The sequence below is a fragment of the Ambystoma mexicanum genome, chromosome 8 (genome assembly GCF_040938575.1).
Source record: "Ambystoma mexicanum isolate Mex_15411 chromosome 8, UKY_AmexF1_1, whole genome shotgun sequence".
NCBI lineage: Eukaryota > Metazoa > Chordata > Amphibia > Caudata > Ambystomatidae > Ambystoma > Ambystoma mexicanum.
In genome coordinates, this window is record NC_090929.1 from 1,080,263,437 (window position 1) to 1,080,284,916 (window position 21,480).

Consider the following 21,480-nt stretch of genomic DNA (forward strand, 5'->3'; position numbering starts at 1 on the left):
AGGGAAGTTTAAGCCAAGCTTTGAAGAGATACACATTTGGGCTGCCTTTGTCTGTGATGGGAAATGGGTTATAGTGGAACATAACGAGTGGAGAGAAGGAGTAGAAGCCAGAGGAGACACGTGGGGAAACCAAAGGACTGTCATTACCCTTGAATCCGCGTTACTCTGCACAACAACCACAATGGTGAGGCAAGTCTTCACCAGCAATTTACTGTTTCCTGAGACTCTTAAAACCTTTATTGGCCGAAGATGTCTTATTTCCTGGACCACCCCCTCTGTGTGTTTGTATTGGGTGCAAAATCCAGCTTTACTAGGGCATTGGTGTCTGGGTCAGTACTTCTGTGACATCCTTTTGAACACTGGGGTGGTAGTTGCTCCCCAGAAGTCGACAATTCCCTTTTTCAAATACCTAGGGCTGGAGTAGTATAATGTTATTCCATAGCATTCTATGGAGGGAAAGGTGCAAAAAAAAATATTGCCTAACAGCCACCTGAAGGTGGCTAGCATCCCAAGATAGCAGTGCCATGAGATTTTCTGATTGCTCTTTGTCCATATTGTTCTTTTGTCTTCATGCGTTCTCAGGTCAGGAAATGACTTTTATGCAAATCCCCTTGCCGGGGAATGTTTCTGCTCTCGCAGGCAAGGGTGCTTTGTGTGCCTGAGCAAGAGTAGGGTAGGCTGGGAATTGTCTTTTCCCGATCCACATCTTCTGGCACCCGAACGTCTGTTGCTGGACAGTTGGGGTGAACGGCAATTGTCTAGGATTGGACAACTCTGTTGCAGATCCTTACCTGTGGTGGGCTTGGGCCTGCTGCCAGCCTGAATCTTGGATAAAAGGAGGGTTCCTGCAACTATTCATCAGATCATAGTTGGAACCAAGATTTCTATGAAGTAGAGTAGCCCCCTGCAGATGACCAGCATGGACTCCAGTGATTGGTCCGGTGAAGCCCAGCTCCTTTGCTTGATCTCAGAAGACATTCCTTGCTGCGTTGCCCCCTGGATCGGTGGGAACAACCAGTGGACCCTTGCTCCCTGATCCTTGCCTTTTCAGCCTTTGGAAGTGCCATGCACCACCCGGTATGCTCTCTCCTTGGCTAATTCACAGCAGCCGTTGCTGTTCGAAGCAGAGCCTTGGAAGTTTTCAGATCTTCAGCTTGTGCCACAAGATGCCTGTCCTCGCAGTTTCAGCTGTCTCACTACAAGCTTGTACGATCACCTCCCGCTGTCTGACCGTGGTGGCCTCCATTGGAACAACTTTTCTTCAATCCCATGACGTGTCCTAAAAGGTCTACTCTGAAGGAGTCTGCATCTTTTCTTAATTTGGGGGTCTTCATTTGGAATGTGACTGCAACAGTTTGCTGAGCAATGCAACAAACTCTTGACACAAAATTCAACCTCTACACCCAAACCAACTACAGAGGATTGTGCCCCCAACGGATTCCGAAAGACTTGCAGTGGTATCTGGAAGAATCTGTGTCAGTGGGGAATGTTGAAATACCTGTTTCTGCCCTGCTCTTTACCTCCTTTGTTCCATATGGAAACATCGGGTGCAAAGCGCTTGTCCCAAACTCCCTGGGTCGTCGAATGTGGGATAAGAATCCTTTGCTAAGACCTTCCTTGGGAATGGGATAGAGTGGGGTGCTTACATGATTTAGGGTAAATACTTGAACTACTTTTAAAACTTTATAAGCACCACCACAGCCCATTGCTTTATTTCTAAAATACCTTACATGAAGAAGTTATGTCATGGAACTTGTGTATTTTGGGCACAAAGCCCCAGGCCATCTGAGAGTTGTACTTCATATGATATAAGGAGACTATACTGGTTCTTATTCTTACCAACTTTTCTTGCATCTGAGTACTCACCAGTTGAACATGGGTAACTAATTCATATGCATCTATATTCTCCTATTGGTGAATGTTTACATTTTGTGATCTATGCTTTTAATTGACAATACTTACTTGTGATTTGTACATACTTGGTGTGTGTAAGACAAGATTGTATATGCAGTACCCCATGGGAGACTGCACCAGCCTTGTCCTCTTGGCAATAATTAACCCAACCTTTGGTATACGCATGTACTGCACAAGTTGGTAGAGTGACTGAGCAGCCCGGCTCATCTCAAGAGGGGTCAATGTGAGCTGTACGGTTGTAACAGAGTTTCACAGTGACAAGTATCCAAATAAACACTAATACTCAAGGTTTCTTGATTAAACAATTATTTATTTCAACAGTCAGTTGAATAAGCCGCCTTTAGAAGGGAGCAAATATATGTAACACAAAAATATACTTCAAAATACACTGTTTCTTTAAATCGGTAGATACCCATTTGGGATGGCACACAAACACTTCCTACACCCTGAGGTGACTTAAATAACTAGGACACTGTGGCCATTAATATACCACTGGCACATTTAGAGCAGTACTGAGGTTCGTGCCAAAAGGAAAAGATGAGGGAATGAAACAATGGTTAACAAATCTTCTTAAGCAGGTGAGTACTTTTGAACCCCCCTCCACCCCCCCATGCAAAGTAAATTAACCCTTTCCCAGCTACACAAGTTATCTAATGTGCGACTTTTGTTGAGGGATAGTTAAAGCACAAAGTCTGAGGTAAGAATAATCTTTCAGAGAGCCAGGCCAGCCAATGTTAATTGAGCAAGTCTAGGTGAGCTGAAGCACTTCTTGAAGGTAAGTAAAAAGTCTTGCATAGTGTTTTAGAAGTCTTTGTAGAACATTAAATCACTGTAGGGCCACAAGCTGGAAGGCTTGTGAGGGGCAAAGCTGCAAGCAACTCTGCATAAGCAACCAAGACAGGTCCCAACGGAGAGCTAGCAAGGCTACACAACAAGAGGTAAGCAACCGTTGCAGCAAGTGTCTCTTCCAAGTTCTACTTCGGATTTCTTCATCCAGTGGTCGACTCTGCCTTCCAAGCAAGACCTCGCCTTTTATGCAGGTTTCTCCCATTCATTCTCAGCCTAGCTGTCAGTCACACAGCAGGATGGTTGTTCTCCAAGGCCAGCCATCCAATCACCGTTGGGTGCATTCCTGTAACCAAAGGGATTTAGCACAGGGAGTTTCAGGCACCTCCCTCACTTCCTGCCCTGCCAGACTCTGCAGCCCGAGGCAGGCTTCCCTGGTGAATCCCTCCAAAGACAAAATTAACAAAGGGACCAAACCTGGTTTGGCCCGCAGAGTAAGTCTCAAGAAGGACCTGTCTTACAAGAAATGGCAAAAAAAGAGCAGGGCCATTTTGACAAAATGGGCACCCATGTGTGCTTTACTGCAGCTGCAATTGCAGCCCACGGTAGAAACACACAATGGTAGGAAAAAGTAAACCACTGCCACCAGCCATTAATTGTAGAAAGGGTAACATGAAAGTATTACATGAGAAACTAGACAAAGGGGGATACTAAATAACGCATGCAGCAGCCTATGGTAAGATAGTGTGCGCTAGGTCTAGAAAGTTACCAAATGTAAGTAAAGTCAATTTCACTTCACTGCTCTTGGAAACAGTAGTTTCACCAAGAGAAGGTATTTATATATTTCGGAAATCTAAGAGACTTTCCTGTGTCACTGCACTGAAGGTGCTGTGTGCCACAATGTAAAGATGATGCCTATGGAGTTTGTCAGACTCCAAAGTCAAAAGAAACCGAGAACATATCACAGAAAAATACATGAGAGAGTGGAAAAAAGGTCTCACTCTCTCCAGGTAAGAAATTAAAAGTCCTAAAGTCCAGCAAAAAAAGCAGGGGGTCTTTAAGGTAGAGCGGAATTAGCAAACTTCTGAGAATTCTCCCTAACGGTGCACATTGGAAAGAACCCAAAAATTGTAAAAATATATCTTCTTTATATAGCTACCCTTTAGGCATATATAACAATAACCACACATCACAAGTGTAAAAAGCTAGGGTTATACAAAAGTATCCACATTGGACTGCATTGTAAGATTTTGCATGCAATGTAAAAAAGTTACAAACAGTAAGACAAAAATGGAAACCTACTTTCCCAGTACAGTTTTACATAGGTTGGAGTTATTTGTGTCTGGACTCCTTCTCTCCTGCTCACCTGCTCTTTACTTGTTTCTTGTTTCTGAATCTGCCTGCAGCCTAAATCCTGGTTTGTCTAGGGACCAACTCCAAGGTACCTGATTTGTTTGAAGATTTGTGGGGGAAGACGAATCCAAGCTTACGCGCTTCTCTAGAACTTGGTCTCAGAACCATCGGCCGTATCTGGCACCGATTGGCTATCCAGCCTCTCTGGCGCCCACACCTAGGATGACCAGTTCACAACTCTCCGAAGCTCACCCCTTAACTCAGTTGGCCTTGAAAAAGACTAAGGTTGAAACACGCGTCGGCTGTGTTGCTTGCACCATGTCAAAAAACTGTCATTCATTACTACAATGATGTTCTCTTTGGTGCCAACCTACCAAGAAATAAATTACTTTTGTAATGACAACACACTTGACTTGATCATTAATATACGCAACTTGCACAACTGCGACATTATGGACTAACACATCCAACCAGCACCAGAATAATCCACGGATTTGTCTTCCCCACAAATACTTTCCCAGTACTGATGGTATGAAGGATTGATGAGTTTCCCTATAACAAATTAGCAAAAGGCCAGTGGAGTGAAGCTGAAAGTTTCACTTCTGTGGAAAAGTCAGGACAGGTTCAAAAACAAAAGGTTTGGTAGTCTAAATCACTATGGAGGGAAAGTTGCCCAAAGGGAAATCTTTCCTAAAACTGTTAAGAATTTCCAGACCTGAGAGTGCAGGAAGAATGCCAAAGAACAATATGGCCAAAGAACAGGCAAAACACTTGTGGCATGGCCATTTTAGGGTGCTGGACTTGTTTTGTAGCATTCTTTGATAAATGCAAAAGTGCATAAGTAAAAAGTATAAAACGTGTCAGAAGACTATCCACTGCCACCAGCTCATCCTAGGCACCAAAAAGCCACTACCGAAAATGTTATAAGGATACAAAGTAACCTAACCACACTTCACTTTAGGGTGATGTGTGCAGTTGTCTCCATACGAGTGATACACTGAGACAGTTTCTCAGTACTGATAGTCTTGTGGACTAACACTTTTCCCTGTAAGAATGAACAAAGAAACAAGTGAAGTAAAATGGAAGCCTTTAATGACCTCCAAAAAAGTCGGGACATGAATCTAAACAAAGGAAAAAGAAAAGGTGTCCCTAATAGCCTATGGAAGGAAAGCTGTAAAAAGAAAATCTAACACTCCTCATTCAAAGTGATACTGTGCTATCCCGTGTCTGTTCCTAACCCTGTCTTCTCGAGAGTTTACCATGTCTTCCTGACCCCAGGTGCGAGATGAGGGAGACACCGAAAGCTTAAGGAACCAATATGTATATGTTGAGGACAATAAATGAACACCCTGCACCCAGGGTTGACAAGCCTGTCTTCTTTGCTCTTGGCCTAAACCTCTTATTTTGAGTGCCTGGTCTTTGTTCTTATCTGCACACACCCCTTTTAAGCTGCTCTGGAACACTTTTCTAGCCCCACTACCACCACACACGCTGACATTTAGTCCATTGCTAGCTGCTCCGTTCACCTTTTCCTTTGGCCTCTACTTTGTCTCCTCCCCTTTAACCCTGGAAACACTCCACTCACATTTCCTATTTGACCCCATCCCCTTTTTCTCCTCAGCCACAATGTCCTGTTTCCATACTTCTCCAGCATGGGGTCTGGCATGGATTCACATGCTCATGAATATTCCCCGTCGTCAGGCTGGGAATCCTCGGTAAAGAAAAAACCAGTATCAGTTTCGTTTCTGATCTGTCTTTCGTAGTAATAACCAATCACTGGTCTCTGCGTCATACTGACCACAGCCAATGACTGCCCTCTACCTAAGCACCGCCTCTGGCAGCCATCTTCAGATTTTTACCGCACGTTCATGTGTTGGGATCCTCGTGCTATTGCTCTCGAGCGTTAGTGCTTTTTTTTCGCGCTTTTTCACAAAAAACTTCGATTCTTTCGGTCAAAAGAGCCTCAAGCTCCACCGATCCTACATCCGATCAACGGGGACCCGTGTCGGATTCATCTGTGCCCCTCAAGGGTGAAGATTTCGTCGAGCTACGCTTCGGAGGACTCCAGAAGCTTCTCAGGCCCGGTCTCGGAGATGGCCCAGGAGAAGGGAAGCTCGACGCCCGGAAAGCTGTTCAGGGCCTGCCCTGGATGCCAGCTGCAGAACGTCTTCAAGGAGGACGAACACTCTTTCTGCCTTTACTGCCTTCATGGGGACAAGACGCACGTGGAGAAGGACTGTGCGTTTTGCGGCAACATGTCGGAACGGACCATGAAGGACCGCCATCAACGTCTCGCCAGCTGGCTGGAGGGTAAGAGCCCGTCTGGCGAGAAGAAGAAGAAATCTGAGCGGTCTTCTAAGACCTTTGAGGGCGCCCCGGCGACGGGGGCCCAACATAAGGCCAAGCACCGCGAGTCCGCTGGCACCGGGAGCGCCGAACGGTCGGGCTCTACGGGCGCCAGGCAGGGCGCACCCTCCCCGGCACCATCAACCACGAGCCAACGCTCTGGGTCGGGTAAGAGGAAGGCCGAGCACCCGGCGAAGCTCCTGGAGAGACCCCGGTCGAGCTCTAAGGCAGAGGAGGAGCGTGGCAGTGCCCCCTCCCTCAAGGATAAGGCGGTGAGCGCACCTAAGGTGGTGAAGGCCTTGATCCATTCGACCAAGCCCTCTATCGAAACGGTCGCGGCGGCCCTGGCCCAGCCTGTGGAGGCTGCACCAGTGGTGGCGGCCTCGGGGCCCAGAATCTCCCTGCCTCCTCGGAGGGAGTCTTCTTTCGTGCCCATCGATAGGACCCCCGTGAAACCCTCCGTGGGGAAGAAGGGGGGGCAGGGCGTCGTCGTAGATTCGGCCTCAACCTCAGAAGAGGAACTGATCGAGGTCTTAAGCCACGGCCTAGGCGTGGAACAAGACCAGCCCGTCGGAATGGGCCCCGACGCAGGTGACGACGACGACATCGTCGAGGATACCGACGGGGCCCCTGCTCGCCCGTCGGATTCCCCTCTGCCAGCGCCGCAAGACAACTCAGCGGCCATTTTGTTGGCTATACAGTCCTTATGCTCCGAGATAAGGACGAGACTTCCGTTACCGACGGAGGAACCTCTCCCGTCGGGGGATCCAGAACCGGGACCTTCTGGTGTTCCCCCTACCAAGAAAAGAAGGATCCATCCACCGCCTCCTTTTCAACCGTCGCGCCCCGTCCAGCCCTCCTCCCCTTCCACCCGAGGGGATGATACGGGGACTGACACGGCAGCGACGGGTACGGACGACGAGGCATACGACGAGGATTTTCCGTCGTCGCCTCCCACCAGGGCTTCTCCACCCGACGAGATTGGATCGTTCCACTCAATGATCGCCAGGGCATCCGAGCTTTTCCAACTCTGCCCTGAGGAGAAGAAAAAGGAAGGCTTCCTTTACCAACGGCGCGAGGCCAAGAGGAAGACGGTCCTCGCAGTGCCTCTGTTGGACGACATTTGGGATGAGGGCCTTTCCCTCCTCAAGAACCCTTCCACGACGCCAGCGAAAAGAGACCGGTACGAGAAAAAGTACCGGGTCCCGGACTCGGCCCCCCTATGCCTCCGGGCGCAGCCTACCCCGGACTCCGTCGTCTCCGCGGCAGCCAGGAAGAAAGCGGGGGGGGGGGTGCGGCCTCCACGTCGACTTCCCCGCCGGACGGCGAGGGAAAGAAATTGGATGCCATGGGACGCAGAGTCATCTCGTCGGCGGCGACGACGATTAAAGCGGCCAACGCCTTGGCTATCGTGGCCCGCTACGACAGGGAACTCTGGTACAAGATAGCTCCCCTGCTGGATTTTCTGCCGGACGACAAGAGGGCGGAGGCCCTTGAGATCCTGCAGGAAGGTGAGGTGGCCTCGGACCACGCCATCACCGTGGCGACGGACATCGCCGACACCGGGTTCCGCCAGATGGGCAACGGCGTTTGCCTTCGACGTCGCGGATGGCTCAAGGCTACGGACTTTCGGCAGGACGTCCAGACCAGGGTCCTGGACATGCCCTTCGACGGGAACAACCTGTTTGGGAAGACAGTGGACGATTCCCTTCAGGCCATCAAGGCGGATACTGAGACGGCCCGGGCCCTTGGAGTACTGCAGCAACGGCGGACGCCCTTTCGGAGCGGCGGAGGCAAGGGCGCCTCCAAAGGTTCCGGCGGCGGTTTCGCTTCCTACCGTCAAGCGGCCCGCTCGTCGTCGCAAGAGGCCTACAGAGGACGAGGCAAGTCTGGCGGACCCCGCCGTCGTCGCCAAGGAGGCCAAGGCGGCAAGGCCGCGTCCAAGCAGGATTGAACCGGCCGTGGGGTCGGGCCCCCACCGAAGCACCCCGGTGGGAGGCCGGCTGGCGGGCTTCGTCAGCGTGTGGGAGTCCATCTCCACCGACCGTTGGGTGCTGGACGCCCTGGCCCGGGGCCACGCGCTCGAGTTTCAAAGAAGGTGCCCGCGCGTCCCCCCCGTGGCCAGGAAAGAACTTCACGTCCCTCAACTTCTCCTGGAGGTAAAGGCGATGCTCAGAAAGGGCGCCATCGAACTCGTCCCAAAGAGGCTTCGGGGCTCCGGAGTCTACTCGCGTTACTTCCTTGTGAAGAAGAAGACGGGAGGATGGCGCCCCATCCTGGACCTGCGACGCCTGAACAAGTTCATCAAGGCGCAGAAGTTCCGGATGGTCACCCTCCAGCACGTCCTGGGTCAGCTGGAGGAAGGAGACTTCCTATCGTCGTTGGATTTGGAGGATGCCTACTTCCACATTCCCATCCTAAAGGGGCACCGAAAATTCCTCAGATTCGTGGTCCAAGGGCGTCATTACCAGTTCAAAGCCCTTCCCTTCGGACTACGGTCGGCACCCAGGGTTTTCACCAAGTGCCTCGCACCGGTGGCGGCGCAGCTGCGCCGCGAGGGGATTCACGTCTACCCCTACCTGGACGACTGGCTCATCCGCGCCAAGACGAGGGAGCTCGCCGTGGTCCACACGGCAAGGACCGTCCAACTCCTCACGGACCTGGGATTCTCCGTGAACTACGCCAAATCCCACCTGGTGCCCGCGCAAGTCGCACTGTTTCTGGGAGCGAGGCTCGACACAGTGTCCCTTCTGGCCTCCCCGTCGGAGGAGAGGACCAGGACCATCTTGGGCAAGGTGCAACGGATGTTGGTGGCCGACGCGGCCAAGGTGAGGTCCATCAAGTCCCTCCTCGGGATGATGTCTTCCTGCATCTACCTCATTCCCATGTGCAGGCTCCGGATGCGCCCGTTGCAAGAGTTCCTGGATGCGCGCTGGATCCAGACGACGGGCAGCTTCGAGGAAAGGATCAAGCTCGACGAGAGTTTCCGACGAGCGATACGGTGGTGGGGCACCCGCGCGCATCTGACGGCGGGCATGGACTTCCAGACCCCAGCCCACCAGGTGACTGTGACCACGGATGCCTCCCTAGAAGGGTGGGGAGCGCACACCGAAAATCTGCACGCAAGGGGACTCTGGCTCCCGACGGAGAAGTCCCTGCATATCAACGTCCTGGAGCTCCGTGCAGTGTTTTGGGCCCTCAGGTCCTTCCTTCCGTCCCTCAAGGGCAAGGTGGTGAGGATCTTCACCGACAACACCACCACCATGTTTTACATCAGGAAACAGGGCGGAACCAGGTCCCCAGCGCTGTCCAAGGAGGCGCAGGACCTGTGGCATTGGGCCGTCGCCCAAGGGATTCTTCTGGTGCCGTTTCATCTGGCAGGGATAAAAAACACCATCGCCGACTCACTCAGCAGGGAGCTGCGCTCGTGCCACGAGTGGGAACTACGGCAGGATCTGGTGGATCGCCTCTTCCGACGGTGGGGCACACCCCAGATCGACCTGTTCGCGACGGCGACGAACACCAAGTGCCGGAGGTTCGCCAGCAGGTTTCCCCAGACGAGGAGCATGGGCGATGCTTTCTCGTTCCCCTGGGAGGGCCTGTTCCTCTACGCGTTCCCTCCCTTGCCTCTGCTAATCCGGCTCGTCAACCAGCTCAAGAGGTCACGGTGCAGGATGATCCTCGTCGCACCTGCGTGGCCGAGGCAGATATGGTTCCCGGACCTTCTGGACTTGTCGGCGTCCCCGCCAATCAAGCTGCCGGCGGACGCGGATCTACTCTCCAGGGAAGGAGGCGCCATCCTCCACCACGACCCGAAGTCGCTGAACTTGCAGGCCTGGCTCCTGCAGCGCTAGAGTTTGGAGGATACGACATACCGGCCGATTGCAGAGAGGTTCTTGCAAAGGCCAGGGCGTCCTCGACTCTTAAATGCTACGGACACAAATGGAAGAGGTTCTCTGTCTGGTGCCACGCACAGAAGATTAACCCTCTACGGATTACGGCTCCCCAAGTGCTGCCGTACCTGCTGACGCTGGCCGAAGCTGGTCTGGCTCACGCGTCCATCAAGATTCATCTTGCTGCGATCTCCCGATACACCAGAACCACGGGCCGGACGTCCTTGTGGTCTCATCGTCTGGTGAAAGAGTTTATGAAGGGACTGTTCAGATCGTTCCCGCCGGTGAAGGCTCCGGCCCCGGCGTGGGAGCTCAACGTGGTGCTGACCAAACTCATGGGACCTCCGTTCGAGCCTCTGCACTCGGCCCCGTTGAAGTTTCTATCGTGGAAAACAGCTTTTCTCGTGGCCATCACCTCCGCACGACGAGTGGGAGAGATCCAGGCCCTTTCCTGCAAGGCCCCGTACTTGACTTTCCACGACACGAGGGTAGTGCTCAGGACGCACCCCTCCTTCATGCCCAAGGTACCGTCGGACTTTCATCTCAACGAACCCTTGGTGTTACCTGTGTTCTTCCCGTCGCCTTCGTCGCCGGCTGAGAGGACTTTGCACTCGCTGGATGTAGCTAGAGCGCTGAAGTTCTACGTGGACCGCACGAAAGGTTTTCGGAAGACGTCACAACTCTTTGTGAACTTTGGACCTGTCAATCAGGGGAAGGCTCTCTCGAAGGCTTCCATCTCCAGATGGCTCTCCGGCTGTATCATGTACTGTCACCGGTTGGCAAACCGACCGCTGCCTGGCCGTCCGAGAGCCCATTCCACCAGAGCGATCGCAGCTACCACGGCGTTCCTATCTGGTGTGCCCCTGCTGGACATATGCAGGGCTGCTACGTGGAGGTCGACGCACACCTTCACGAAATTCTACTGCGTCGACCGGGATTCCAGGGAGGAGTCCAGGGTCGGCCAAGCAGTGCTGCGCAACCTGTTCGCCTGAGGTGAGCCTGGTGAGGAGGTATGATGCTTAATGTTGAGTTGATGTGATGCTTAATGTTGAGCCTTTGCCACCTCCCGTGGTTGTGCATGTGTGTACTGCTATGTATTCTTTATTCATGAGCATGTGAATCCATGCCAGACCCCATGCTGGAGAAGGAACAAGTTACTTACCTGTAACTGTTGTTCTCCAGCATGGGTCTGGCATGGATTCACATGCGAACCCTCCCGCCTACCCCTCTGCGGCTCTTCACTTGGTCATACTGCCACTTCACGTGCTTCCAAATCTGAAGATGGCTGCCAGAGGCGGTGCTTAGGTAGAGGGCAGTCATTGGCTGTGGTCAGTATGACGCAGAGACCAGTGATTGGTTATTACTACGAAAGACAGATCAGAAACGAAACTGATACTGGTTTTTTCTTTACCGAGGATTCCCAGCCTGACGACGGGGAATATTCATGAGCATGTGAATCCATGCCAGACCCATGCTGGAGAACAACAGTTACAGGTAAGTAACTTGTTCCATCTCAAAGATCTCCGCACTCTCTGAAAGATTCATGTATTGTCTTCTCCCATCTTCTCTTCCTTTCAGCTGGTGTCCAGATGAACTAAATCCTCCTCAGGTGATAAGATCCCTGTTGCCTCTTCTTTTGGAGACCAGCACTGAGAGCGTGTCCGAGATCTGCAGCACCTCCTTGGAAAGAATTTTAGGTCCGGCAGAGTCTGATGAGTTTGTGGCCCGTGTCTATGAGAAGCTCATCACTGGGTGTTACAATATCCTGGCAAACCACTCTGACCCAAACAGGTAAATATACACTTCCACATATCTGTTCCCTGGGACTCACCATTTGAAGAACCAGGACTGATTAAATGATTCCTGTTTTAGTTATGTAATAGGATAAGTGATCTAGAATGTTAGATTTAATTTCTTCAGTAGAAAGTATTCTCAGCTGTGGCTCTTGAACATCTACCTTGCTCTGCATCCACGCCTCATGTCCTCCTTCTCCAACTTCCAGTGTTACGCAGAGGAGACACAGCTCTTTTTCAAACTTCCCGCTGACCCCCTTGCGCCATCCATCATCCCTGACTGCCTATCTGCCATCCAGTTCTGATGCACCTCCAATAATCTCTGCCTCAACACCTGTAAAACTGAGAGACTTCCCTTCGGGACCCCTGTTCCCTCCTCCTTCCCCTCACTCTGGCCTTCCTCCTTGGGCTATCGCCCTTCTCCTTCTGAAGCCAGAAACCTTGGGAGTCCTCTTCGACTCTTGTTTCTCTGTCTCTCTCTCTGTGTCTCTCTCTGTCCTCCCTCACACTCAGGACATTGCCAAGAAGTCACACTTTCAGCTCTTCATTCTCAAGGGAATTCTCCCTGTTCCCCACTTTCCCCCAGAAAGCCCTGGTTCTCTCTAGGCTTGACTATTGCAATAGCCTCCCCTTGAATCTACCTTCTTCCACTCTGTGACCCCTCCAGCTAATCCAGAGTAGGTCAGTGAGACTTATCCTTGGCCTTAAGCCCAGGGACCGCATCTCTCCTGCCCTAAAAAGTCTTAATTGGCTCCCGGTTGCTGCACGGGTTAAAATCTAATTCCTCTGCATCATCTATAAGGCTGTCTGGGCCCGGGGACCACACTATCCTCAACGTTCTCTTACTAAATACTCTCCCTCTAGACCACTTTGTTCCTTTGGCACCAACTCTTTGTGTGTAAAGCATTTTGCTAAACAGAGGATAGGTGGTTGATAGGAGGACGCCAGCTGAGGAAAACTATCAAACAACCTCCCTGTGCGCCTTGAGCAGGACTTTCTTAAATTCCAGAAGCTTCTCAAGACCTTCGTTTTCACCTCCTTCCCTTTGTCTTATCTCTGCTAATCCCACAGTTGCTGTGATTGGTGACCTCGGACCTTATGCATCCTCAGGGCCCCTGACCTCCCACACCCAATCGGCCCAGCTTCGGTCTTCCCTCAGCACTTGCCTGGGCACACCCTCCACCCTGGAGGATCGCACTTACTCTTAACGTGGCCCATGGCCATGTAGCACTCAACAACCCAAGCACTTCATCCGTGGCTCACCCATGAGCCCAGACTCCCTAGCACTTACTCCTGCACCCCTTGCACGTTCCTTGCTGCATTTGCAAGTTCTGAATACTCACAAGGCATAGGTTTGTGCTTCCTCCTTTTCCCTCCACCACGCTTAATAATTATTTTATTATATAATGTATTTCACTCCTGTGTTGTCCCCACCCCTTCGCCCTGTGGCTGCTTTGAAACAGTATTTTACTTGCTGTATAAATGCCTAACAAGCAAAAAATAAAATGCATAAATATAAGTACATTCAATGTAAGATTGTCTATCCTGTGGGCCTAAAACCTGAGCTGTGCTAGTGAGCCCCCTGGAGATTAGGAAATGTGGTATACATACTGTTTTCTCTATTACATTACTGCAGAGATGTTATCCATTCTCAAGATGTCCTTTTATTCACTATATTTAAGTTAGAAATTCTGTTTTGGTTTTCTGAGATTCTAAGACTTTTCCCAAAGTCTCACTGAATACTGTAGACTCCCGGTCCACATTGCCCTACATAGTCGATTTGTTAGCATCATTACACAAAGTCTCAGGGTTTAATATTAATTGCACAAAATCTACTATCCTCAATGTTTCAGAAACACCTGAAACAGTAACCTGACTAAAGGCTGCTTTTCCGTTTTATTGGGCCTTGGGAAACCTGAAATATCTGGTTAGCTGTTTAACTGCTCAATATGCATATTCTGCCACTTTTATCCACGGCTAAGCAGGTTCTGGCACGTTGGAGCACCTCTGCGATATTGTGGTTGGGCAGAATCACTGCGGTCAATATTACCATCCTGCTGCAGTTGTTATATGTATTGCAGGCACTGCCTGTCTGGATTCTGCGGTTGGAGCTCAAGGACTTAGTCGCATATCTTTAGATTTATTTGGGCCAAAGAATTCCCCTGGGTCCCTAGGCATTCACTAATGGCAGCAAAAGACTAAGGAAGGTTAGCGGTACTGGATATCGAAAGCTATATATATCTCCTGGGGTACCTCCCCTCCCCCCCAGCATCAATAGTGCTGGCGTTCCCCGGCAGTGAGAAAACGAGAGGATTGTGGGCTCCCAACAACTAGAACCATGTTTTATTATTGTGACAAAGCTGCCCGTAGGAACGCTATAACTACCTTCCTCTCCCCCTGACGTGTATATGGAGAATAAACAATTCCCCCCGGGTTACCACAAGGGACTATGCACCGGATGGATAGAGGGAAGTCTACTTAGGCTGGACAGATGTTTGCAGATCAACGTCCCCTTCCTTTCGAGCAATGCAAACAGACCTTTATGGTTGATCAAACTGATAGGTATGGGTACATACAGCTCAGGCATTGGTTAACCCAACCAAAAGTGTCTGCTCAGGGAAGAGGCTTTAGGTAAGCCCATTGACATGTTGGCTTGGTACTACATGTGGACCAGAGTGGGCAAATTCTCCAAACCAGTTAAACTCGAGTAGAATAGCCTTAAGTTGCTCTGTTGCTGGTGCCTCACCCCAGAGGGCCTACACAAGAGGAACCCTGCACTCAACCTTGTGTTGGAGATGGGCAGCTGCTCCGGGAACCTTTTTCCACAGGTGGTGGACATGCCCCCTCATCCAGGTCTTTCGAAGGGATTGTGTCCTCCGACGTATTCCTTATCTATGATATTTGTATCTCCAGCTTGCTGGCCTCGGAATTTTTTTTTCCCAGTGGAGGGCGCTGTGCGTCGACGTCCGTCGAGTAGGTGCTCCTCGACGGCCACCGTATCGACGCCGACGTCATCATGCCTATAAATGGCCACGTGCAGCGTCTGTTACTCAGTTCCGTTTTTCCGCGCTTCATGTGCCTCGGAATACCGTGCTCAGTTCATCAGTCGATATATATTCATATTTCCTCGAGAAAACCGACTCGTACTCTATGGCTTCCTCCTCCGACCCGACGACTCCTCGGTCCGGTTTCAAAAAATGCTGAGACTGTGGGAAGAAAATGTCGTTGACGGATCCTCACAGGATCTGTTTGTGGTGTCTGGGAATCGAACACCAGTGTTCGGAGTGTGAGGAATGCCTATCCATGACGGCGAAAAACCTTGAAGGAGCGTAAGGGGAAGCTCGAGAGAGGTAAGTCAATTTTAACTTCCTCGAAAGTTTCCACGGTAGAGTCGAGACATTCGTCTCCTCACCGTCGAGAGCATTCTCGGTCTAGGTCTCGAAGTGGCTCCCACCACTCGTCGAGGTCTAGACACTCGAAAAAAAGACGTAGAAGATCCCCTTTATCGTCATCTTTTAGTTCCCCTGAAAGAGTAAATTGACCCACTAAGCACAGCTCTCAGGCTGAGTGGGAGGAATTCAGAAATGAGATGCTAAGCGTCTTCGAGAAAGCGGCCTCGTCCCCCTCGAAGTCAGCTGAGGGTGATACCCCGGGTGAAAAGCCCAAAAAATCTAAACGCCGCGAGTCGAAGCACCCGGCGAAAGAGTCGACCCGAAAGCACCATGAGCCATCGGGAAGTAAAGCATCTTCGACGCCATCGTCGAAAGCCCCTTCGAAGCATAGATCGGCGCCATCGACGCCGTTATCGAAGGGTTCTTCGACGCATCCGTCGATCGAGTCGGCGTCGACGCCGACATAGACGCCGATAAGAGAAAGACCCACGGCTACTCCACAGCCAACGGTTACTTCGAGAGCCTCCGACACGACGTCGAACGTCGTCGACATCCTCGAGCAGGATTCCAATCCTCCCGAGTTCTTCGAGGCCTCTTCCAGTTTTTTCGACGCCTTTGTCTGCGCCATCGAGGATTTTTACATCGGCGTCGACGACATCGACCTTTTCAAGGCCACTGATGATGGCTCCTTCTGCCTTAGAGATGGGTTTTATACCATTTCACAGACCAGAGCATCCCCCCTTAACTTCAATTTTTGAGGAAAGGGAAGATTCTGATCAAGAAAGGTCTTTTGGGCTGCAGAGGACCACATTACCTGAACCAGAGACTTTTGCCTCTGAGGAAAGAAGGTTGAAAGACCTTCAGGATGCATTACAGGAAGCAAGTGGCCTAGACACTTCCCCAAAAGTGGAATTTGTCAAACCAGACCCAGGGGAACATGCTGATACCCCTTATAGAACCCTAATGTCTAGAATTATGGAGTTCATGGGTTGGTCTGTGCCTTCCCCTGTTTTTCAACAGGATGACCTCACATATATTCTGGATAAAGGTCCACAGGAGGATCCTGTGGTTCCCTTTCATTCTGCTTTACAAAGAAAGATTTTGACTAACTGGGAACCTCCTGAAGTTGTCCCTGGGGTTAACAAGAAGTTCTCAGTGACATATAGGATATCTGCTGCTGACCCTGAATACCTATCTAAGCATCCTACTCCAGAGAGTCTTGTGGTCCAGGCTGCAACTTCATCAGGCAGTACTTCCGCTTACCCTACTGCTCCTCAGGATAGGGATGATAAAAAATATGATGCCATGGCTAAGAAAGTCTTCTCAGCCTGTAGCATGGCTTTAAAATCTATTAATGCAACTTGTACGCTCGCTAGGTTCAGCCACACCCTTTGGGAGGGTGCTTCCTCGGCGGCTGACTGCATTCCGGAAGGAGAAGAAAGTGACGCATTTTTAAATATCATCAGAGATGGTAAAGCTGCAATGTGCGAGTCCCTTCAAACTGGCATTGATTCTGCTGACAGTATCAGCAGGGCCATGGCGGCAAGCACCACAATCCGCAGGCATGCGTGGTTGAGAAAGTCCGGCTTTGCTTCTGACGTACAGGCCAGACTTTTAAATATGCCCTTTGACGGTTCTTCCCTATTTGGTAAAAAGGCGGATGACAGTTTGGAAAAACTACAAACATCTAAAGCAGCAGCTAAGTCTCTAGGAGCTGCTATCCGACAAACTAATTTTCGTCCCTCAGGATCCTCTTGGAGAGGAAGGTCCTTTTGCTATTATTCCTCATATGGAAGAGGCAGAGGACGACCGACTCAAAGAGGCCAAGGAAAATGTACCCGTGGTGGACGGGGTAAAGGAAAGAAAGCCGCAGGAGCCGCTTTACCTTCGGCAACTGCATCAGCCGCTCCCAAACCACTCTGAGGTCTCCCATCACAAGACACCTGTAGGGGGCAGGTTAACTCACCATCTGACGGAATGGCAGGCTATTACGTCAGATGCTTGGGCATTGGAGACAGTTGCCCAAGGTTACTGCCTGCCTTTTCTACGCATCCCTCGGAGACATCCACTGGGGAACAGCCCTCTGAAAGTGCCGGATCCGCTCCTCTTGCAGGAAGTTGTAGGCCTGCTAGAGAGAGGTGCCATAGAACCGGTACCTGTAGCGGACAGGAACAAGGGCTGGTACTCCCCCCTACTTTCTCATACCAAAGAAAGACGGAGGACTGAGACCCATCCTGGACTTACGAGAATTGAACAAGTTCCTCAGGAAGGACAAGTTCAAGATGGTAACCCTCTCTCAGATCCTTCAGGCCCTCCAGCTTCAGGACTGGTTGGTATCTCTGGACCTTCAGGATCCTTATTTCCATGTGCCTATCCATCCCAAGCACAGGAAGTACCTGAGGTTCGCAATTGGCAACTCTCATTATCAATTTCGAGTTCTGCCATTTGGGCTGACCTCCGCCCGAGGGTCTTCACCAAGCTAATGTCGGTTGTGGCTGCAAGTCTAAGGAGGGAAGGGATTCACGTCTACCCCTACCTGGACGATTGGTTGATCAGAGCAGTTTCTTCGGAACAAGCTCGGATCCAACTAGATTATGTCTGCCACTCCCTTCACAGGCTGGGCTTCTCCCTCAATTTAAAGAAGTCACAGATGATACCATCACAGAGACTCCAATTCATTGGATCAGTCCTGGACACGTCCCTGGGAAAAGCCTCGCGACCAGAGGTGAGGGCTCAATATATTCTGCAGATGGTCACCAGGTTTCAAAATGCCCAACGTCTCCCAGCCTACAACTTTTTGAGGTTGCTAGGCCTCATGGCATCCTGCATATTCCTTGTGCCAGAGGCCCGCCTGAGAATGAGATCCCTTCAGTGGGTACTGAGGACTCAGTGGTCACAATTCTCAGGGAGGATGACAGATCTCCTCCGGATTCCGGACAAGGTAGCCCACGACCTTATATGGTGGGCCTCTCCAGAGAACATCTTGAAAGGAGAACTGTTTGGCAACCGTGGCCGGAGATAACAGTAGTCAAACGCCTCAATCACGGGGTGGGGAGCCCATGCCAACGACTTGACCATCAGCGGTCGTTGGTCTCCATCGGAGTCCAGACTACACATCAACCTGTTGGAGCTGAGAGCCATCAGACTGGCACTGAAGGCTTTTCTGCCGTCTGTACGGGGGAGAAACGTCCTGATAATGACGGACAATACAGTGGCCATGCACTACCTCAACAAAAGAGGAGGCGTAGGGTCACTGCCACTGTGCAGAGAGGCGATGCAGCTCTGGTTTTGGGCAATTCAGGAAGGAATCTCTCTATCGGCAATTCACCTAGCCGGAGAGAAGAACTTGACAGCGGATGCTCTGAGCAGGCAGAACACAGTCGCCCACGAATGGGAGATAGCTCAGGAAGTCCTTCAAGAGATCTTCGCCCTTTGGGGAACCCCTCAAGTGGATCTGTTCACCACCAGTATCAACAGGAAGTGCGACAGATTTTGCTCAAGGGAATTTCCCCCGAGAGGAGCTCTAGGAGACGCGTTCGTAGTGGACTGGGAGTTCCCACTTCTCTACGCGTTTCATCCGGTCCCTGTCATTCCTCAAATGATCAGGAGGTTGAGAAGGTTTCGGAAGACCATGATCCTAATTACCCCGGATTGGGCCAGGAGAACGTGGTACCCGGACCTTCTGGACATGTCCATCTGTCCTCCAATTCGTCTACCGTACAGAGAATCTTCTCTCGCAGAAGGGAGGTCAGGTTCTCCATCCAGCCATCAAGACCCTCATCCTTCACGCTTGGTATCTGAAAGGTTGAGGTACAAGGATTGGGACCTTCCAGATGACGTCATGGAGGTGTTGCTTTCGGCCAGAAGACCAGCAACTAAGACTCTATACCGCTGCCGTTGGAATACATTTTGCAACTGGTGCAGAGAGAAGAATATCGAACCCTTTTCATGCGGTACACCTGCGGTGTTATCCTTCTTACTTTATTTGGCAAATTCAGGCCTTCAAATTGGCACTATTAAGGGCTATCTCGCAGCGCTATCGATCTTTAAGCGCACTGCAGAGGAGCCATCGTATTTCAAAATTCCATTGGTAATTCAATACCTGAAAGGTCTAACTAATGTTTACCCTCCAAGACCATTCCAAGTTCCCTTATGGGACTTAAATCTAGTTTTAAACTTCCTAAAAGGTGCTCCTTTTGAACCACTCCACTCTTGTTCTTTGAAGTTTCTCACCCGCAAAACTGTTTTATTGGTAGCATTAACATCTGCTAGAAGGGTTAGCGAGATACAAGCCCTGTCTTGTAAACCTCCTCATACAACTTTTCACAAGGACAAAGTAGTGCTACAGGTGAAGCCTAACTTCCTCCCAAAGGTAGTTTCGGAATTTCACATTACTCAGAAGATTACTCTACCTTCATTCTATCCTCCTCCCCATCCGGGGAAAGAGGAAGAGAGACTACACAGGCTGGACCCTATGCGAGCCTTGAGTTTTTACATCAGTAGACTTGCTAAAATTAGACAAGCAGACCAACTCTTTGTAGGTTATGCAGGACATAAGTTGGGATTACCAATAACCAAACAAACCATCTCCAGATGGATTATTTTAGCCATTCTGGAATGCTACAAATTGGCAGGGAAAGAGCCCCCTCAAAATCTAAGGGCTCATTCCACCAGAGGTATCGCAACATCTTCAGCTCTTCAAAGAGGGGTACCAATTAAAGACATGTGTGCGGCTGCCACATGGTCGTCCGCACATACCTTTACCAAATTTTATAGCCTGGATTCCTCCTCTAGTCAAGAGACTAGATTTGGCAAAGCTGCGTTACACTCTGTTCATTCTTAAAGGGTAATATGGCATCTCTTTCTCCCACCTCCAATCACATACCACTGCTATGGGAGTCTATCATAGATAAGGAATACGTCGGAGGACACAATCCCTTCGAAGAACAAGTTACTTCTTACCTTGTAACGTTCTTTCGATGGGATGTTCCTCCGACGTATTGCTTATCGCCCCTCCCATCCATCCCCGCAGTAACATTTCCCTTGTGGTTGCAGCTTACACTCCTTCAAGGGTAGTAACCATTCATACAATAACTACTTTACTCTACAAAACGGAACTGAGCAATGGACGCTGCGCGTGGCCATTTATAGGCATGATGACGTCGGCGTCGATACGGTGACCGTCGAGGAGCACCTACTCGACGGACGTCGACGCACAGCGCCCTATACTGGGAAAGAAAATTTCCGAGGCCAGCAAGCTGGAGATACAAATATCATAGATAAGGAATACGTCGGAGGAACATCCAATCGAAAGAACGTTACAAGGTAAGAAGTAAGTTGTTCTTTGGAAGGAGAGCTTAGCCCAGACCAAGGAAATATGCCGAGTAGATTTGGCATTAGACCCACAAGTTGTCCTGCTGGATGATCAGCAGGGACACTACAAGCTAGCGGCTAGAACCTCCAGACTGGTAACACACTTTCTGGTCCCAGCTCAGCTAGTGGTAGCAAAACATTGTAAGTCCCCAGCTGCACCAGATATGACTGAATGGTGGGTGATAGTGTGGTTTGTGGCTGCTATCATGAAAATGGACACAGGGCTGTCGGGGAGAATGGCGCGATTTCTAACTGAATGGAGACCCCCCAATCGAGTTTGTGAATCGACACGATAATCCCAGTATCCACTATAAACCCCATGAGATGGGGTCTTTCTCGTTGATGTGTATGAATGCTTACACTGGATAAGTTCAACCCTACTGATTTGTAGTACTGTATTTTGAGTTGTGTATGTTTGAGTATGTGTTATCTATTGACTTGCCACTTTTAATTCCTGGAAATATTTTTCGTGGTATAGTGTTAGGCAAGAATTGATGTAGTAACCCTGGGAGAGACTACACCACCCTTGTCCTCTTGGTATTGGGTAACCCACCTATTGGTATAGGCATGCACTACACAGGTTGGCAGCCAGGTGTAGCTCATGAGGGGTAGAGCTGTAGCAATTAAATC

The 21,480-nt window shown here is 50.4% G+C and overlaps 1 protein-coding gene across 6 annotated transcripts in view; it reads left to right on the forward strand.

The window, feature by feature from the left end:
• UBR4 (ubiquitin protein ligase E3 component n-recognin 4) overlaps positions 1–21,480 on the forward strand; it is a 2,945,062-nt gene that overhangs the window by 878,818 nt on the left and 2,044,764 nt on the right. For all 6 annotated transcript variants that reach the window (XM_069611069.1, XM_069611071.1, XM_069611072.1 and 3 more), the window contains exon 29: positions 11,871–12,083. In XM_069611069.1, coding sequence (XP_069467170.1) covers positions 11,871–12,083 — 213 coding nt within the window. The remainder of the gene's footprint in view (positions 1–11,870; positions 12,084–21,480) is intronic.